We start from the raw sequence: 19,101 nt of genomic DNA, 5'->3' as shown, positions 1-19,101 counted from the left end.
ATTTATGTAAAGGTTTAATTTATAGTGTACGTATAATTTGCAAGTATATGTATCTGACTTTATAATTCTTTGATGATTTGATTTAATTCATCAGGGGCCTACACAGAGCCCACATTAACTCACTCATGATTGGTAGGCTTTTCACCCTCACTGACATAGTCTATATTGATGAAAACATAATACCCATGCACACAAACTTACATAAACCATATTCTCTATTGCCTTGATTGTAATGGTTGTTGCTTTCATTATTTACAAAATATTTTAAAGATCAATGGCAACAAACACAGTAGAATTGTTACTGTAGCAGTTTGATGTAATCCCTGTGAATTCTTACAGTATTATCACCCAGTGGAACCTTTGTAAGAAATACAAGGTGTGGCATGTGAGGGTGTGAACTGATCCCATTGTGTGAGATTTGAGAACCATCGGAGTATTATCCACCTCATAGGTGTATGATTAACTTTTCTGATAGATTAACGACAGTTGGCAAAACAATAAGCATCATTAAGCATTTAGTTGCACTTGCCTATTTATACCTGCCTATTCATCATGACAGATGCTTCATGAAGAACTGCTAATTTTCAATATGAATAACAGCTAACTATTGATGTGATACTGAAAGAAGCCCAAACTATCATGAAGGAAATGCATTTCAAAACACGACATGTTGACTTACGAATGCTCAGAGGTCCTACCTCAAAACCTGCTGGGAAGAAGAGAAATAATCAAATAGGATCAAATAAGATCTAAGTTTGTCCCAAACTCCTCTCTTACAAAATATATCACAAGGGTGAGAGCTTCCACAGTCAATATTCTGAACAGAAATGTTGCAAAGAACACTGTTGCAACCCTCAAGCAGTCCACACCTCTTGTGCTGTCTAATGTCACACACCAAGACCCCTGGCAGTTGGGTTAGCCCCTTGAGCCGTGGATCTGCCCAAGGTTTCTTCCTTGGTAAGGGAGTTTTTCCTTGCCTCTGTTGCTCTTGGGTGCTCCTTGTTGGTGCCCCCCCCAGGGAGCATTTCTAGAAGACAACAACAGTTTCCGCTTGAAGGGGAAGTTTCGTTGAGTAAGGAAGCAATTAGTCACTAATTAGAATTGCATGGGTGGCAGCACTTACGTGCCTGTTTATTCTTAGCAGGGTTGAGCAAATGTGGTACTGAGAACACTGGGAAAACTCATGTTTTTAGCCTTCATCCCTCTGAATGGTAGAATGGTACACCATTCCGGTTCGCAGGAAAAAACAACTATTTTTTTGGTTCCAGCTCCAAACCAAAGTGCCACATTCTGAACCGTTTTTGTTTGGGCAAAATGCTCCGAATGGTCTAAATGTTGGTTCGTGAATGGGAACAGAACCAGTTCTCTGTCAGTGGAAAAGGGCTATCTATAACGCCACCCTCCCTCCCCATCGGCACACAAACCAAGTCAGTTAATATCTCTAGTGGCCACCAGGGGGATCCCTCAAAGCTAATTTCTAGAACCTTCTTCTGTGCTGCCCAATGATGACATTTGTTTTGTTTTATCACCTATGAAAGCTGATGGTATGCTTTTAGGTGTTGTAATTGCAGATTGATAAGTGGGAAGCCACTGGCTGAGTCAATCTAAACCTTTTCCAACTGGCTACTGATTGGTGGACCTTGAGCAGAGGCCTGAGTATCAGCTTTGTCTTTCGTATTGACAGACTGTAATGAGTTTTGATATCTTGTGGGCATATTTCTGCTGCTTTTTAGTTGGTCTGAATATTTCTTTGAATGATCCTGCTCTTGCTATTGACATATGTTGTACCTTTAACCACTTTCTGCCTCTGTGCTTCAATGTACTGTAAAAGTATTACTATTATTGTAGAAATGTATAAAGACAAAAAGGTGTAGGTATATAGAAGTATTTATGTCCGAGCACTTTGTGTGTGTGTGTGTGCATGTAAAGAGTTGTATGAATGATTCTTCATGTTTAGGGACCGAGTCAGCTTGTCACAAGTAATTAGTTTGTCTTTTTTTGTTTAATTTCTGTGACTATTGCAGGAGAGAAGTGTCATTGTTACTTTGATAACCACAGAAAAGTTGATCATGTGAGATCATTATATAACTCTATTGTGAATGCCTTATGACTTAACCTTGCTGTGTGACATGATGTTGTATTTATTCTCCATCATATGCAGTTAGCGCCCGTGTTGATTTCTCCCTAGTATACAATCATAAAATTATTAAATGAATCACCATGTTATCTTTTCTCTCTCGTTTTTAGGAAAATATCTCCAGTGACACCCTTCTTTATTGATAAAATGATTTATTACTACATTTGTTTGTGAAGTTGTTTGATGGTCATTCATACTGTATAATGTCTGTATGCTCAGTTGAACGTGTACTAGAGTGCCATGGTGAATAGTGAATAAGGCATTTTGAAATTAATTTACAACTGGCATACAGGTTACATGTTATGTTAGGGTCATGCTATATTATGCTATTGTAACAAGCAGTTGAATATGGCATGAATTATGAGGAAATGCCATGTCACTGTTCTGTATTTTATATGGAGACATACCAGTACATACAGTGAAAGTGAAAGAAAAGGCCAAAAAGCATTCGTGTGTGCCTCATATTAGCTGAGGAACTGATGACACCTAACTTGGATGGCCTATCTATACAATATCTACAGATGTTCTGATTTATGGTTAAGGTAAAAGCTAGGGGTTGGATTTGGTTAAGGTAACATTCAACACAAATGTCACATACAGTACTGAACTTGAGTATTAATAGATGATCTAAGCCTCTGTGGGTGGATACTGGATTACCCAAGTAAAGTGTTACCAAGGAACTGAAAGCTATATTGCCAAACCGACTCAACATGAAAGAGGGAAGAGAAACGTAACAAAACAGCTAGTGTAGTCCGGCAGCCATGGGGCCAGGCCTGGTTTTGTGAATTACTTAGGAGGGAGCCCCGTGAATTCCCTTGGGCAATTTCCTATATATATTAACTATGAAATTGCCCAAGGGATAACACCAGGCATCATCCTACGTCTTTAAGAGCCACCACAAATCAACAAGTTAAAATGTCCAAATTTGAATGCATGGCCAACTGTCTGAATAACTATCACACAGCAACCTGTATTTTAGTACATTTTATTTGAGTTGTATTTGCATTTGATATGAGAACTCACCTTGAAATTAGGGGTATTTCCTATTTTAAAAATAGTGTGAAAACATCCCAACATGGCAATGACACACAAATCACCTATTGTGCGCAAAAATACTCCTGTATGAACAACAAATGATAAATATTTACCCCTTCAATGTTTATAAATATCCAATTGGATGGGCGCGCAGCATGGGGTCAGGAAAAAAGTGCAGCTAATAGACCAGCATGTTGAGCTGTCAAGGTATGCATTGTCACCCAAGGAGCACAAACCATGCCTAAAGAAATTAGTCTTAGCTAATGGCTATTATCTGCCTGATCCTGAGCTGATAACAGAATGGGTAGACAACGTTGTTAGCAAGTGGGTAGAGATTCATTGGCCCACCATATATGGCTATATGTACTGACATGTGTGGGCATTTTCCTGTGACGTGGACCGTGAAGGGTCAATAGCAACTGTCATGAACAGGAATAGGTATCACCGTGTAACATCTTTTCAGGATTCAGTGGTGTAGTCTATGTGATTTGCAAATCTATGCAGATTCTAACAACATACATACAACTAACAAGATGTGAGTGATTTGAACGCTGGACATGAAAAAAAAAACACCCACCACTGCAATCTAGACTGCTGCTGTTTCCCAAAGTTGAGCATACTTCCTTGATAAAATGCTTCCTTGCGAGTCGGGTTCTACGAAGTTGAGGCTAGAGGCCTCCTTCTCGGACTTTACTTTGGAACAGACTAGCAAGTGTGGACGTGCACGTCACCGCTGTTCCGCCCGAGCGCTTCTGCTTTTCACTGCATGCTTCTGTTTCAGTAGCGGCGCTGATCTGATGAATGTCAACGCAATAAATTATGGGTATTTTTGTTCACCTGAGGATCCACAGATACCTCCTTAAATGAAAAGGTGCAACTTTCAGAGCATTCTTGACATTGGAACAGTGCTCAGGGGAGTTCGATGACGTGGCGTCCTTAAAAAGGCGGCCATTGAGTATGTTTCCTTGACTTTGGGAAATGGCCTGCATCACTGGTTATGCAGGGAATTGAAATTAAGGATGTGTGTGATGAATTCTCTAACCCACACAGAAGATCCCTCCCACACACACACACACTCCCAAATGAGACATTGCTCGTTAACTGCCTGACTACCTTGAGTGAAGTTTAAAACATGTCGTAATCAGCGGCAAAAATGATTAAAAATCATCACTGAATACCGTCACTAAATATTGCTAACTAGTAGTAATCCCCCAGTTCTGAGAACATGATAGTGGGGTGGTTTTCAGCTCATGGACGGAAGATTCAACATGTCAGCTTGCCTCCTGTGTGGTGCATCAAAAGATTCCACAGCAGAGACTATTTTTCTTAGCAGGTGAGTGTACTGAACACTGACAGCATGTCTTTAAGTTGAAAAAAAAATGTCTTCACAGCTCCTGTGCATAAATGCCAAGTTTACATAGAGCTACAGTATTTATAGTATTCTACTGTGTCTTTCAGTGCTGGGATCCTTAATGTCCTGTGGTCCTACAGCAGGTAATTACATTTAGACTCTGAGTCACACTTTACACCTATTACTAGTGTTGCCTAGCAATGGAACAGAGTCAGAGTATTTCGAAAGCTGAAGTTGAGGTTATGATGTTTCATGGATTGTGCTCACTTAATATGCACCACACGATAATGCACTGAAAAGTAATGTCTTTATTATGTGTGTACTTTTATCATGTTTTCTGTTGTTTCCTACTGTAGATGCATCATTAAATGTACATTCCATACCTAACATAATTCACATTCCTTTACTTTTTCTTCCTTCTACTCCCACAGATATTCCCACAGCCGTACTGATTGTGCAGCCACAAAATCTTGTGTCCACTGGACAGAATGTCACTCTGATATGTGTGATTGAGCCTGGCGGTGACTGGAAATATAAATGGTACAAAGACATCTCAAATCTATTCTCTAAGACTATACATAACAACATCACAATCAGCATGTCTGCAGCTAATGAAGGCTTGTACTGGTGCCAGGGAGATGGTTCACCCAACTTCACTTCATCTCCTAGCAACTCAGTTTACCTTATTGAAAGGGGTGAGTGATTTTATCTGACATCTATCTGATATAAAATACTTTCTTACTTCTTGAAGAGGCAGTGGTACAGAGGGTCTCCTGCAGCCAGGTTAAATGATAAGAGGGACTAAGAGGAGGAGGGAACAGGTGAAGAGGACAAGCCAGACGTGCCTTCAGCAGAGTTCATTCAGAAATGAAAAAAGTGGCAAATGTATACAAATACATACATGCATGCAAGCATGAACCACACATAAGAACAAAGGAAACAATCCATATAGTGCATATTATACATATTATGTAAGGGATAATGGATGCCACGGCGTTGGGTTAACAGAAAAATAATGTATGTTCAAGGTGGTAATGTGGCCCGACGCGCAGCGGAGGATGCCGTTACACCTCATACTCACATTATTCTTCTGTTAACCGAACCACTGTTGCCTCTTGCATTGTGTTAATCTCCTATTATAATTTCTACTTTGTAATCGCTAAAACTGTTTTGTTTGTAGAACTACTTCTTTCTGCCACATATCAATTCATTTCTCAACTTGCAGGACAAACTGCCGTTACTAGTTGTGACTGAGCTAAATCCTTCTCAGTCCTATGCTACAATGTTGCTATGTTCTAAACGTCTGTCAGATTGCTATTTTATAGCTCTGATGCAACATGACAGTTCATTTAAACGTCACATGTTCAACAAATCAATATACAACTAGATGTACCGCAGAGCGGTACAAAATATGACCGCCGCCCAGTCCAGCACATTTTTTCCACAAAAAGAAATCACGCTGAAAGGCCTATATGATTCTAACTGTCTCACTAAATTGCATTATCCACACTCAATTCTCACTGGTATCTGCTAGACAACAAGTACCAAAACATGATTAGTTCATAGATTTCACATGTAAAATTCATTTTATACAACCCCACCTCCATCTTGCCTGTTTATAATTCTGAGAAATTCTTGATTGTTTGTGTTATGTTTATGTTATGTGTGTGTGTGTGTGTGTGTGTGAGTGTGTGTGTGTGTGTGTGTGTGTGTGTGCGTGCGTGCTTGTGTTTGTGCCTGCGTATGTGCCTGTGCATGCAAGCGTACATATGTCTACTGTGTGAGTATGTGTCATACGTATGATTACTGTGAATGTATGTGTGTGTGTGTGTGTATCTGTGCAGAGGTGTGCACATGAAATGGGTTAAAATGACCCCTGGAGGCAAACATACAGAAAAAAATGGTCATCCTAGTCCCTACAGTTCTCAAGATATTCACAGAGAACTGTGTCTGCCCTACCCTCCTTTCGGGGGGTCCAGTCCAGCGGGGGGGCTACAGATCAAAACGAAAAATGACGGTTCCATGCTATCCATGTGGGGGTACATGCCCACCAAGTTTTGTGTACCCCGGTCTTTCAGTGTCCCGGGAATCCTTGTTGGTGTACGTCACTAAATGTACACATAAATTATTTTATTGTAAGGCCCCCCATGAACGAAAATACACAAAACTTGGCATGCATTCGGAGGGTGTCATAATGATCCTACACTTTTAATTTCGTGCAGTTTTGACCTTGTCAGCCAGAGATATTGTGATGAAAACACCTAATTTTTTGCTTTTTCATTTTTAACTAGGTGGCGCTATACATAAAATAAGTGGTAATGGGATGGGTTGACATGCCCCCTTAAGACCAACATACATAAAAAAGGTGGACCTCCTAGGCCCTACGGTTATCGAGATATTCACAGAAAACTGTCTCCGGCCACCTACAGGCCAGTTGGTGTATAGTAACATAAATTAATTTATTGTGTGGCCCCCCATGAACGGAATTCCACGAAACTTGGCGTGCATACAGAGGGTGTCATAATGATCCTACACTTCCAATTTTGTACAGTTTTGACTTTGTTAGGTCACAGATACCTTCAATTACAACACCTCATTTTTACTTTTTTGTGTTTAACTAGGTGGCGCTATACATGAGATGAGTGGTTATGGAATGGGTTGACATGGCCCCTTGAGATCAACATACAAAAAAAAAATGGTCCTCCTAAACCCTACGGTTTTCGAGATATTCACAGAAAACTGTGTCTGCCCTACCCTCCTTTCGGGGGGTCCAGTCCAGCGGGGGGGCTACAGATCAAAACGAAAAACGATGGTTCCATGCTATCCATGTGGGGTTACATGCCCACCAAGTTTCGTGTACCCCGGTCTTTCAGTGTCCCGGGAATCATTGACAGAAATTTGGGCATGCGAAAAAGAAAAAAAAAAAAATAATTAAAAAAAAAAATCTGACTAAACCTATATGACCGCCGCTTCGCTGCGCGGCGGTCATAATAATTGACCAGTGGGGGTCGCGATCAGACGGCAGGGGGGATGAAGCAAAGTGGAAGGAAAAATAAAAGCAAAAAATAAATTAATTAAAAGCGTACAAACATCATTATGAGTATTGTTATAAAATACCATTACAATCATTTTGTCGCATATCTGAACATTTTATTTTCCATGATAATCTTTTTATTGGCTGTTATTCAAACACCTTCATCATCACATAAACTGTCGGCGTAGCCCTGGTAAAGTGTGACATCCATGAGTACTCCTGTCATTTATCTAGCTGGTTAGCTCTGCTAAAATGGAAACCTTTTTGAAAGTAGGCCTACAGCCAAAGGGAGAGATATTTTTTACGTTTTGCACGAGTACACTGTAGCCCACCCAGGGGGTCAGGATTTGAAGGGTTAGCTTCAGCCACTTAGCATGGCATTTGGCCGCCGACATTTTTGAAAACATGGCGTTACATGGTTGCAACTTCCGGCACCGGTTTTTACATGCTGATTGGTAGATGACAGCTCATGCACGAGTTTAGTGTTGGGCACGAGCGTCCTCGCGCGTCCATGTTGGTTTGCATTTCTGGAAGATGACAAATAAAACAACTAACTACTTGGATTAAGCTACTGATACTTGACTTAATGCCTACATTGTTTAGGCTTATTATACCAGACTTTGTGGTAAATAAAAGAAAAAAGTAAATGTTGTCATATACTATTATTTGCCTTATTTGTGAGTTGACAAGGTAACTGACTATGACAATTGTATGCATAGCAATGACCTATATCCAATTATTAGCCTACTCATTGCGTTGTGTATGAAAACTATTTTAAAACGCTGTAGTAGCCTACCTGTAGTCCATGACAACGCAACGTCGGGATCATGTAACCTCCCCAAGTCATTTAAAACAAAGCTTATTTAGTTTGCTTTCTTGCAACATTGACATGATTAGGCCATGCATTTGATTTAAATGGCCAGGCTGCCAGTCGAAGCAAAAGCCAAATATCCAACAACAGTTGCAGACTCTTGAAATGCCTGCTCGAACCTCAATACCCGAGGGATTTGCGCTTCTATCGGTAAGTTTAATTTGCGTTGCCTTCATTTCGTCTGCCTGCAAATGTAGCCTAGGTTTAACAAGCTGCAAATTCACACTGGGTGCAGCAAAAATCCCAGCTATCCACAAGTTTCTTCGTCCCATGTCTACATAATTATAGTCATTTTCGTTGAATAGCTTATTGCGCAATTAGTATACAGCCTGTCCAAATATACATTTAGGGATCATTATTTGTGTAGCCTAAAGTGAGTCAATATTGATTTGCATAGTTTATTATCACATATGAACATCACATTAAATAACCTAGGACTTCAGAGACAGGGCAAACTTTACCACCATTCCCAAAATGTTCCCAACCAATTAAATGAATTTGCACTTATAACGAGGTGAAGCGCGTTCCCGAACAACTTCTTTTCCTCTGAGGGAATGGCCAATCTTCATCAACGACATACCGTTGTACCTTAAGTTGTCTTCGTCTGTAACGTGGAATCTAATAGGTTAATTCTAGCTGGTGCCGGAAACGAACACCCATGAAACGCCATTTTCGTAAAGATGGCTGCGGTCAATTTCATGCTTTTTTGGCTGAAGTAGCTAGCCTAGCATGGGCCATTGAAATGAACGGGGGTGGGACTTAGTCACTCTCTCCAGTTATATATAATACCTCCATGAGCCCACCGCACACAGCCGGCGATGCAACAGTCAAACACGACGGTGGAATTCTGTAATCGATTTACTACACACACTGCTGGCGACGCGATCACCTATCGATTCAGTGGAGATACACTGACCAGACAGCTGTTTTGTATCATGACGTATCAAAATCTCCCTGAAAATAGAAAGGGGTCGAGTGATGGCGACGATCGCCCTGTCGTTCCACTTGCCGTGTGCGTTGCACCATTCACTTCAATAAATTCTATTCCTTTTTGCCGGTCACCTGCCATAAATCGCCGTTGCTTCGCCCGGCCGTGTTCGTAGGTCTTAAAGCAAATGGACTTGGCTGGTCTTGGTGTGATGGAGTGTGTTCAGACAGGGCCGCGGCTGTGACTGGGAATGACATTGGATTGACAGCTCTCTTCCGGTAGAAAGCCCAAATGCAATTTTCTCACACTGTATGCTCCATCGCAAAGTGCTTTGTTATACAAGTTGGTGCATAGAAGAACACGGCAACACAGAGGTATAAAGTTATAGCCTGGCGGGCCATCCTATATCATTGAAATGTATAGTCTGGAATCGACCCATTCACCTCGCTTAATCCAAGGGGCGGGCAGAGAATTGTCTTTCAAACTGCCTAGGCATGCAATAGGCCAGCGCTACGACCATATCCGTATCCGGTTGGCAAAACGGCAAATACATCCTTCTTCGAAAGCAATGACTTAAGTGCATTGTGTTGCTCAACTTTCAAAGAAAAGCACAAGTCCAACTCCTCCAAAGTTGACGCCAACGCCGATTCAAACAACCGCTCTTCGTTCGCCATAGCCACCTTCCTTGTTGTTCACCGTCGTAGGACTGTCGTCATCCTGTTAAGCCCGCCTTAAGACTCTAACAAAATAGAGCGCTGTGATTGGATGACGTCCACGGCGTCAGCCAATAGAAATTCCTATGGTTTGCTACTAGACGTACAGGCTGAGCAAATTAATTTGCCGCTGCTAGGGTGCGTCTAGATTTCTAGGCTAATAAAGTTATCCAGTTTGCTGAACTCTTAACTCTTCAGTCTTGCATTGTTTCCTGTAACTCTCCTGCGTCACACTTGACCCCCTGACCCTTTCACAAACTAATCCACCCTAGAGTTCTCAAAGGGTCGGGTCGGCCCGACAAACCCGACGGGACCCGCAGGTTCGGGCCGGGTTCGGGTCGAAAATATAAGCAAATGACTCGGGTCGGGTCGGACCTCGGGCTTAATCTTTTCTGCTCAGTGAAAAAAAAAAATGATTAATCATCGCAGCTGTTCACCGTAAAGAAAGTCTGCTGCTGCGTGCAACGTGCATCATGGAGAGGGGCAGGGGCAGACGCTGCGTGCACGCCTTTAGCCTGGAGAAGATGGAGTTGGTGAAAAGTAGGCTGAACTTGCCGCAGGTGAATTCATCGTCGCTACTAGTGGGGAAATCAGAGGTCTGGAAAGTGTTTGGAGTGGTGCTGGATTCTGATGAAAATTCTACAGGTTATGTGCAATGCTCAAAATGCAAGGTGCTGATTAAATATGTGACCCTGCAAGGCGAAACCAGTCGCTTTGGTAAAATTTACAAAATTAAGTTATTGTGCTCACATGAACGGCCATGAACTAAGCTTTCCAACGGTATCGAGGGTAAGCCTATTGCAAAAAGTATCGCTAAGATAACCGCATCCAAAGTTGGCATGGTTCTTCCGTCACGATACGCCAGAAGAGGAGAAAATCACCGTTTTAAGTAAATTGTCACGCTAATGTGTTGAATCTTCACCTAAATAAAGTCAGGGTTTAACAGTCAAAACGTAGCCTATGTTTTACGTCGGGCCGCGGGCCGGGTTCGGGCAGATAATTCATGTTGATGTGTCGGGTTACATCGGGTCCGGGCTTTAAAAGCCACGGGCCGGGTCGGGTCGGGTTGTAATTTTCAGGCCCGTTGAGAACTCTAATCCACACAACATGCTTATGGCTTAACACAGAGAATGTATTTTTCAATTTGGCGTAGTTTTGTCGATGAGTTTAATAAACATCTCTCAAAAAGGGGGGGCCTTGGCCAGACTGGTATTTGGGGGGCCTTGTCATGGAAAGGTTTGGGAACCCCTGTTCTAAACAACGCATCACAATAGGAAATTCAACCAAGCAGTGGTGTAAATTATGCACATACGGTACATGTAAGTTGGGTACAGAGACATCTCAGATTCATTCTGTAAGACAAACCACATTAACCATGAACCACATTACATACAGCTGCTGAAGGCATATACCGGTGCCAGGGAGAGGATTCGTCCAACTTGACATCTTCCAGTAACTCAGTTTGCATTACTGGAAGGGGTGTGTGATTTTATCTAAAATGTATTCAGGATATTAAATACTTACTTAATGTATATACTTCTTTACATTTGATATCTGAACCTGTTTCTATCTGTTTTGTAAACACACAAATGCCTCATCGTAGATCAACAATCCAATCAGTGTGCAGTGGGTGTGGTCACGGGGGTAGTGCTGGGATCACTCTTCACAGCCTTCCTTTTTAAAATTTGTCCATATTGCTTTCTAAAACTGAGAGGTAAACTGTGCCCATTTGTCATTTATTTACAATATATTACTATTCATATGAATTTAAGCAGATAATGCACTTGGATTAAATGTCATTTATTGGGACTGTGTGTCTCTTTGCAGCTCTGGGCGTCGTACCAAGGGCCCCGTAAGTAGTTCAGCTGCCTCACTGACACAAATAGCAAACTATTCTTAAATACCACAACTAGAAAAGCAACTAACTTACTAAGCTTCACTGACTAATTTGTTATTGATCAATATAGATCTACGGCTCCCTCTAGTGGGCAGGCTGAGAGAAGCACTCATCGAGACCAGAATTTGGCTGGAGGTGAGAAGAGCTATTTGTATCATTCAGAACTGGTTTCATTTACTGTTAATTCTGACATCCATAGTTCAAAAGTGCCACAATTAGAAGCTTTTATTGATATTATTATTTTTATTTTTTTAGTGAACCATCATATCTATGAAACCATTGTAGATGATTGCACAGAAGGTAAAGTGTAAGCAACAGCAACAAGTCATTAAATTGTAAGAATCCGTCATTCTTTCGCAAAGGTTTTATATTATGTAGATCGTTTTTCTTCACAAATACAAGCAAAATCATGCCCTATAGGCCAACCTGAGGCCGTGGACCCGGTTTCAATCATGGAAATAGAAACAAGCCAGAGGCTTTACCCCAGACACCTGGGTTTTACCCAATAGTGGAAAAGGGCCATACGACGCACAGTCACAGACACACAAAGGGAACTGTAATTTCATAACATGATGAGAAACATTAGAGGATGAGAAAATGACAACAGACCTATTGTCACGTTGTGTGGGTTGTTGTGTGAATTTTAGTGTATATATTGGAGTAACAATATATTTTTTCACTAATTCAAAATGAGGCAAGAGGGCCAAAAACAGTGTATGTCAAGTTGAAAAAGCCCAAATCTACAACTTCATATGGTGAGTTTATCTCCCTCTCATCTTTCTCTGTTATATGCATTCCCCAAGTGTAAACATATGCATATGGCATCAGTCACAGTGTTGGAATTGGTAATAGCATAGAGTAGACTGTATAAAATAGGTTAATAGTCAATAACAAAATTGATATATAATGGCTCTGGTTGGACAACATGCAAACTAGAAGCTATTAGGTATAACAATCACATAAATGTAAAGAAAAGAATTCTTTATTTTAGTTTGTGCGAAATAAAATATGTTGGTCTAAAAACAAGATGGCACATTTCAACAAATATCAACAAAAAGTGATACGAGGAGGTCGATGATGATATGAACCATGTGATCAGAACTGGCCGATAAATCAGCAATCGGTCAACCTCTACATCAGTCATCCATTTCTTACCATTCCTTATGGTTTGTGGTTTGAGGCTGAGGACCTATGTATGGACAGTTGGTATTTTAAATGTTGTATTCCTGGTGAAGATAACACTGTTCTCTCTCCAATTGAAGAAGCCAGAGGCCCACAAACAGTGTATGTGAAGCTGGCACCACCCAAGACCACAGCTCAATGTAGTGAGTATCTTTATCTCTCTGACTTCTCTATCTGTTTTCTAAACATCTAGGTAGGTTTCTCTCGGCATCAGGGTTATAGGGTGGGAGCACATTAAGGTCTTTGCACACTGTGTATGTATGTTTTGTGCAAAACTGCTCTGGACGATTAAAAAATAAATACATGCGTTGCGTCCATCATGTTTGCACACTGACTCCAAATATACCTTTAAAAGAACGTTTTTAAAATAGGTAAAACTGTTCTCTCCCCAGCTGAATATACAAAAGGACCTAAACAGTGTACATCAAGCTTGCATCTGTGTCTCACTCTTATCATCATTCATTTGTTGTTCTCATTGATGTCAGCTAATTGTTGCACTGTAACAGAAGCACATCTGTCCTTTATAACAGAACAAGTTTAAATGTTTGAGAGCAGGCACGTGCAGAGAAGGGGGGCTACAGGGGCTCTAGCACCTGCCCTTTTGCCCCTTTGATATCCAAGTGCCCTTTTGACAGGACCCGTTTTTTACTTTTTAAAATGTGTAATACTTCCGCTAGTTCCAACCTGAATATTCGCTAAATGAATAATTCGCCAACCTGAAATTAGAAATTTACAAAAATAAAAATGTTCTGTGTTAATTGAAATGCCTTGCGGCCACCAATCCGTGACGTCATACATTCAGTGAACTCTCAGAAAGTGCACGCAGGCACAATGCTGCAGGAGACGTTTGGGAGCACGGTAAGGTCACTTGGCAGTTAGCCTGTCTGAACATGCAATATTATTCAGCTTAGAGATAAAGTTGTTTCATGTTTAATGAAGTAGGCTATCAAACCCGTTTTAACCATGTCATGGTCCATCCATTTCAATAACCTGGCAGCTTCGAAAATCTAAGGCTGAACATTCATAACATATTCTGTTTAGGTTTCTATGTTATAGTAGCTTAGGTTAGTAGACCTAGTTCATAAAACAGAGTAGGCAAACATTTTCTAAATCGTCATAAGCCGACGACATAGGCTACTGTAGTTGTTTAACTAACCCAACTCCACACGTCGTTCTCTGTTTACAGTAGGCTACATTACGCGTCATTTCACTCAGTGGCCACACGCACAGCACGGGAATCTGCAAGACACCAGCTTGCTAATGGTGGTAGTTCACTGTGATAAACATTAAAATTATAGCCTGACAAGCCAGACTAGACAATAACATATTTGCTAGATTTCTAGGCTATTACAGTTAGCTTTGAATTTAATCAATAGGTCTAACATGTAGCCTTAGCCTATGATCGCTGTGTAGACAATAGCCTAATGAAAACTGAAAAGACCTATCTGTCTGTGCCCTGGCTACAGTAGGCCTACACTACATGCACTCATATTGAATTTTCAGAACCAAGGAGAGAAATGAGAAAAATGTGTTACAGCTCTGTCTGCTATTTACACCCATTCTTCTTGATACATAATGAATAAATATGAACATTTATAAAATGTTTATCAGTACATTAGAATACTTTGCAAATTGCTAAACCATATAATAGCCTGTCCCACCATCATCATTGAAATAGCATAATGCTAGAATTTAAATGCAAAAAAGAAAAAAAAATGTCCAGCTCAGGTTCAGATGATTAAAGCTTTATAGGCTAGGGAATAGTAATTATTTTGATATAATTTGCATGTAGCCTATTCTCTATTGGGTTGTAATCAAAATTAAGTTTTAAATAAAGTTAACACGTTTTCTGAAAATTTTGTTCCATATGCCCTTTGTTAAATTTGAGCCCCTGCCTCTTCAAAGGTCTCTGCACGCCCCTGTTTGAGAGGTTATACTTAGTTACTGATGAACACTTCTACATGCTCTGGCTAATTTAAGATGATGCAAGAAAACCACACTGTGTATGTCACACTGACACCAGCCAAGAACACAAGAGTTTCTGTTCCCCCCTCTCTCTCTCTGTGCGTGTGTGTGTTATCTACAATTTCAACCTGAGCAGGTGGAGAGTTTCTGTTCCCCCCTCCCCTCTCTCTCTCTCTCTCTCTCTCTCTCTCTGTGCGTGTGTGTGTTATTTACAATTTCAACCTGAGCAGGTGGAGAGTTTCTGTTCCCCCCTCCCCTCTCTCTCTCTCTCTCTCTCTCTCTGTGCGTGTGTGTGTTATTTACAATTTCAACCTGAGCAGGTGGAGATTTTGTAAACAGATTTTGAAACATAAGGCGTTTATCATACATCACACATAGCTGAATTAAGACATATTGTATTCAGTACATCACCAAGCAATATATTCCAAAGTATGAGTTTCAACATCAGTATGTCTCTGGCCTACAGGAGCCGTCTCCCTTCTGCCCACCCACTTTCAAAGTGACTGAAGCAGTTTTACCAATACTGAGGAGCAATACTTCTGCAGAAGCCAATTATGGAGGGGCACAACTTTTAATATTTTCTTTAAATATGAATATGACCCATTTTATTGTGAAATTAGCTTGTTTATCTGTGTTCATTACTTTTTTACTTTGTCTTTGTCACCTGGTGTACATGGTCTGTCTTTTTCTTTCTTTCACATTCTCCAATGACCCATGGCCTGCAGTGTTTGTGTAGGCTCATATAATAAGAGGTTTTAGTACATAATTTAGTACACTGACAATGGCTTAGGCTGAAATGTGTCTGTGGCGATGGCATTAATCAATAAATAAGTAATGAGAAAAAACTGAGTGTGGTTTTTCTCCTCTAATTTGACAGTCACTTTATAACTCGCACCGGAAATTGCTCTCAGATTGGAAGTTGAGCGCGCCTGTTCTCACTAGTACATCATTAGAGACACTCATCTCAATTTCTAATCAATATTCACTCATTTGTATGTATAAAATTAGTACATTAGAAGATTGACACCTTCTTTGTTAAAGAAGATAAATGCACATAAGATTGACTTCTATATTTCATACAGCAAGAGAAGGTGAATGCTTAAAGGAGGTTTTGGTCTATTTGTCAAGAAAACCTTTCTTTAAAATTGTCCTCTGTTATATGAAGGGGAGTGCTCAAAAGAGAATTTGTTCTATAGCTCGTCTCAAAGCGAGCAAAAACTAAAGCTATAGTCTAAATTCTGAGGTCTGCGGAGCCGCCAACAAAGGGTTCTATCTTTTTATTTTATACTCCCTTTGACCGGATGCATTTCCTTTTTGAGAGCTGCCTGCATCTGGGGCGCCTGTCACCGTGAGGTGAAGGTAAAACGGTTGAAACTTTTTTTTTTTTCACTTCCTCTTTTTGTGTCAGGCAAAGTTCTTACATCTAGTCTATCAAACTAGTCTGCAGCACACAACTTCAAACCTATCCCAGCATCATGCACATTTTTATTAATTGTTTTATCAAGCATTTTCAAGCAGTCTATTCTTGAGCATCAGAAACATTGACTTGATTAAATTTATCATGGTCCATTTTGTTGCTTCTTTCTACAATATTCATTACTGTAATGATATTTAATGTAGCCCATGAATGTGAAGTAAGAAATATACAGTATCTGCACTGCATTACCCATAAGACGACCTCAGATCATCACATTGTGGTCATATGTTGAGATTTTTTTTTTCAATTCATATGTTCTGATTTTGTTTTCAAATTAATATGTTCTGATTTTTTCGCCCAATGCTTTTCAATGTTTACCATCCATTCACATATGAACATCTGAACTGATATTGTCATTATGCTGTATGATGTTTTTATTATGTTGTTGGTCCAAGTGTAACTTTCAAATTTTCAATGAGTAAATTTTAAAGTTATTTCAACCCTTTACTCTATCTTTCTTTCTTCCTTCCCTCCAAATCTCTATTTTTTCCCCCTGATCGTGAACAAGTAGACAATAGACCAGGGGTCGGCAAATAGTGGCCCGCGGGCCAATTTTGGCCCGCCATTGATTCTATCTGGCCCGCGAGATGACGTTAATTTGCTGTTGAATGAATTTTTTTTTTAACCCCATGTTTTTAAAAAGAAAAAAAGGCCTACAGCAATCCCATCAATTTCAAAACATTTATTGAGGTATAGATGATAGTCCTACTAAAGTGACAAAACAGGTGGAACATCCTTGCAGTTATCCATGACGCACAGGTCGGAACGGTATTGGCACGCGAGTGCGCGTAATCTTGTGCAAAAAAACAACAACAGTGTCCTGTCTCCCTCTTCCAGTGGGCAAGGTCAAAAATAGCCTATGTTTCGTTAAATTAATAGGCTTGGCATTAAGAAATGCAGGCAGGCTCAACACATACCTCTGCTTCCATTCTTCTTTGTAGGTCCTGCATTCTGAATCAATTTTTCTTTTCAAGGCTTTTGACAACGACATTTTGCATCGATAACTAGCATATAGCAATGTTCAGCTAATCATTTACACGTCATCCAAAAGAATAATATTTGTAGCCTACACATTAGTTACGGCAAGTTGCTAGGCAAGTCGCCTGTTTCATGAGAGACGACAGGAGATGCAGCAGGCGGCATAAAAACAGCGCACATAAGCAAATAAACGTTTTTAATGGAATTAAATTAAATGCATTTTAAAAGTTAGATGATGTTTATTTTAATATAATATAATAATTAATAATTTAAATAGTAGGCCTATAACACCCCCCCCCCCCCCCCCCCCCCCCCCCCCCATTACAAAAGCTATGGCCCGCGATGCCATTGTCTGAAAAAAAATTGGCCCGGGTCCAAACGTAATTGCCGACCCCTGCAATAGACCATACGTAAGTGAAAGATTTAAAGGTATAGTTTGGTGCAACAACCCAGGGTCTATTTAGGAATGATAACGAATGCAAACTTTTGTTTAGCCCAAAATGACATTAATTGGAGTAGTTTTGAGTAAGGCTGGAATAGACATAGGCCAGGGTTTTTAAATGTACCGTTTTAAAGCTATTAAACAACACGCATAGCCTATATGCTGCATTTCAAATAGGAAGCGCACGCTTAAAACGTCCATGTTAAACAACGAACAAATGAGTGAGGCGGTTCAAACATGGCCAGGCCCAGGCAGACTAGCCTTAAAAGTTTTTTCAGAGGCCAGACGCGATGTATGATGATAAATTGGTAACGTCTGAAGCCTCAGATGTCCGGTCAACTCAACAAAAGTAGAAGTGTCGGGCGTAGGCTATCTGTCAGAATCATGACGTTGAAAGTCGAGTTGCGGGGTTGCGGCCGCTCCAAGACACTGCATTCTCCGTGTACACTGGACATGCAATTGTTTTCTGTACCCAAAGTATACAGTAGGCCTATGCTTTCTCTGTCTATGATCTGCAGGGTTAGGGCCTCCTCGACAAGGAGATTGCTGGTCCGCGGATAATTTCCTTTCTTTTCTTTTGTGTGCGCATCTGTGCAAGTTAAACAGTGGAACCACTGGAGATAACGTGGGTAGCAGCAACAAACAACGTAGCCTTTTTAAAACAACGAACGAAGCGGACTCTTGCTGTCCGTGAAAACATATACTGGCTAGATCTTGTTAAGCATGTTTACATAAGTTAGGCTAATGAACATGTTGCATTCTATTCAGCCTGCTTAGCCTATGTCATTCTTTAAGCTACATAGCCTGTCTCCAGTTTTCCTCAACTTGACTAATTAAGTAGCGAATAGCGATAATAGGATATTTGACCGGCATATCATCAAAATGTCCGGAAAACGAAACCTCTGCCGGTCACTTTGACCGGCACCATTTTTTTCTAGCGGAAACTCTGACATAGGCATGGCATAGCGTTGGGGTCAAGCTTACTACCAGTGCCGCCGTTCCCACCGCGCGCATCACATGTTGTGCTTAGGGCACCAAAAATAGCCTAATGAAAAATCCTCATAGTCATAATAATCATAATGCCAATATTA

General features: G+C 40.6%; 1 protein-coding gene across 3 annotated transcripts; it reads left to right on the top strand.

Moving 5' to 3' along the window:
• Window positions 1–4,259: 4,259 nt before the first annotated feature.
• LOC143128010 (uncharacterized) lies at window positions 4,260–16,972 on the top strand. 3 transcript variants are annotated; one of them, XM_076289690.1, is made up of 11 exons: window positions 4,260–4,505; window positions 4,631–4,666; window positions 4,955–5,218; window positions 11,465–11,548; window positions 11,673–11,783; window positions 11,897–11,921; window positions 12,037–12,101; window positions 12,222–12,266; window positions 12,656–12,721; window positions 13,229–13,291; window positions 15,580–16,972. In XM_076289690.1, exons 2-11 carry the CDS (start codon window positions 4,645–4,647, stop codon window positions 15,618–15,620), a joined length of 786 nt encoding a protein of 261 aa, XP_076145805.1. In that variant the 5' UTR covers window positions 4,260–4,505; window positions 4,631–4,644; the 3' UTR covers window positions 15,621–16,972. The 3 variants fall into 3 exon arrangements, with proteins under 3 accessions (XP_076145805.1, XP_076145806.1, XP_076145807.1); XM_076289691.1 differs by lacking the exon at window positions 11,465–11,548; XM_076289692.1 differs by lacking the exons at window positions 11,465–11,548; window positions 11,673–11,783.
• Window positions 16,973–19,101: the final 2,129 nt, after the last annotated feature.

This window comes from Alosa pseudoharengus, unplaced genomic scaffold, assembly GCF_046254945.1.
Source record: "Alosa pseudoharengus isolate Yale_2024_CS ecotype anadromous, Long Island Sound unplaced genomic scaffold, YU_APseudo_1.1 YU_APseudo_1.1_scf_17, whole genome shotgun sequence".
Taxonomy (NCBI): domain Eukaryota; kingdom Metazoa; phylum Chordata; class Actinopteri; order Clupeiformes; family Clupeidae; genus Alosa; species Alosa pseudoharengus.
The sequence above is the reverse complement of the archived record's forward strand: the minus strand, read 5'-3'. Positions and strand labels throughout refer to the sequence as shown.

Coding starts and splice junctions, on each gene's coding strand:
- LOC143128010 (XM_076289690.1), top strand. CDS start 4,645: ATGTCCTGTGGTCCTACAGCAG. Junction 12,102..12,221: donor AGACCAGAATTTGGCTGGAG/GTGAGAAGAGCT, acceptor TTATTTTTTTAG/TGAACCATCATATCTATGAA. Junction 13,292..15,579: donor CAAGACCACAGCTCAATGTA/GTGAGTATCTTT, acceptor TCTGGCCTACAG/GAGCCGTCTCCCTTCTGCCC.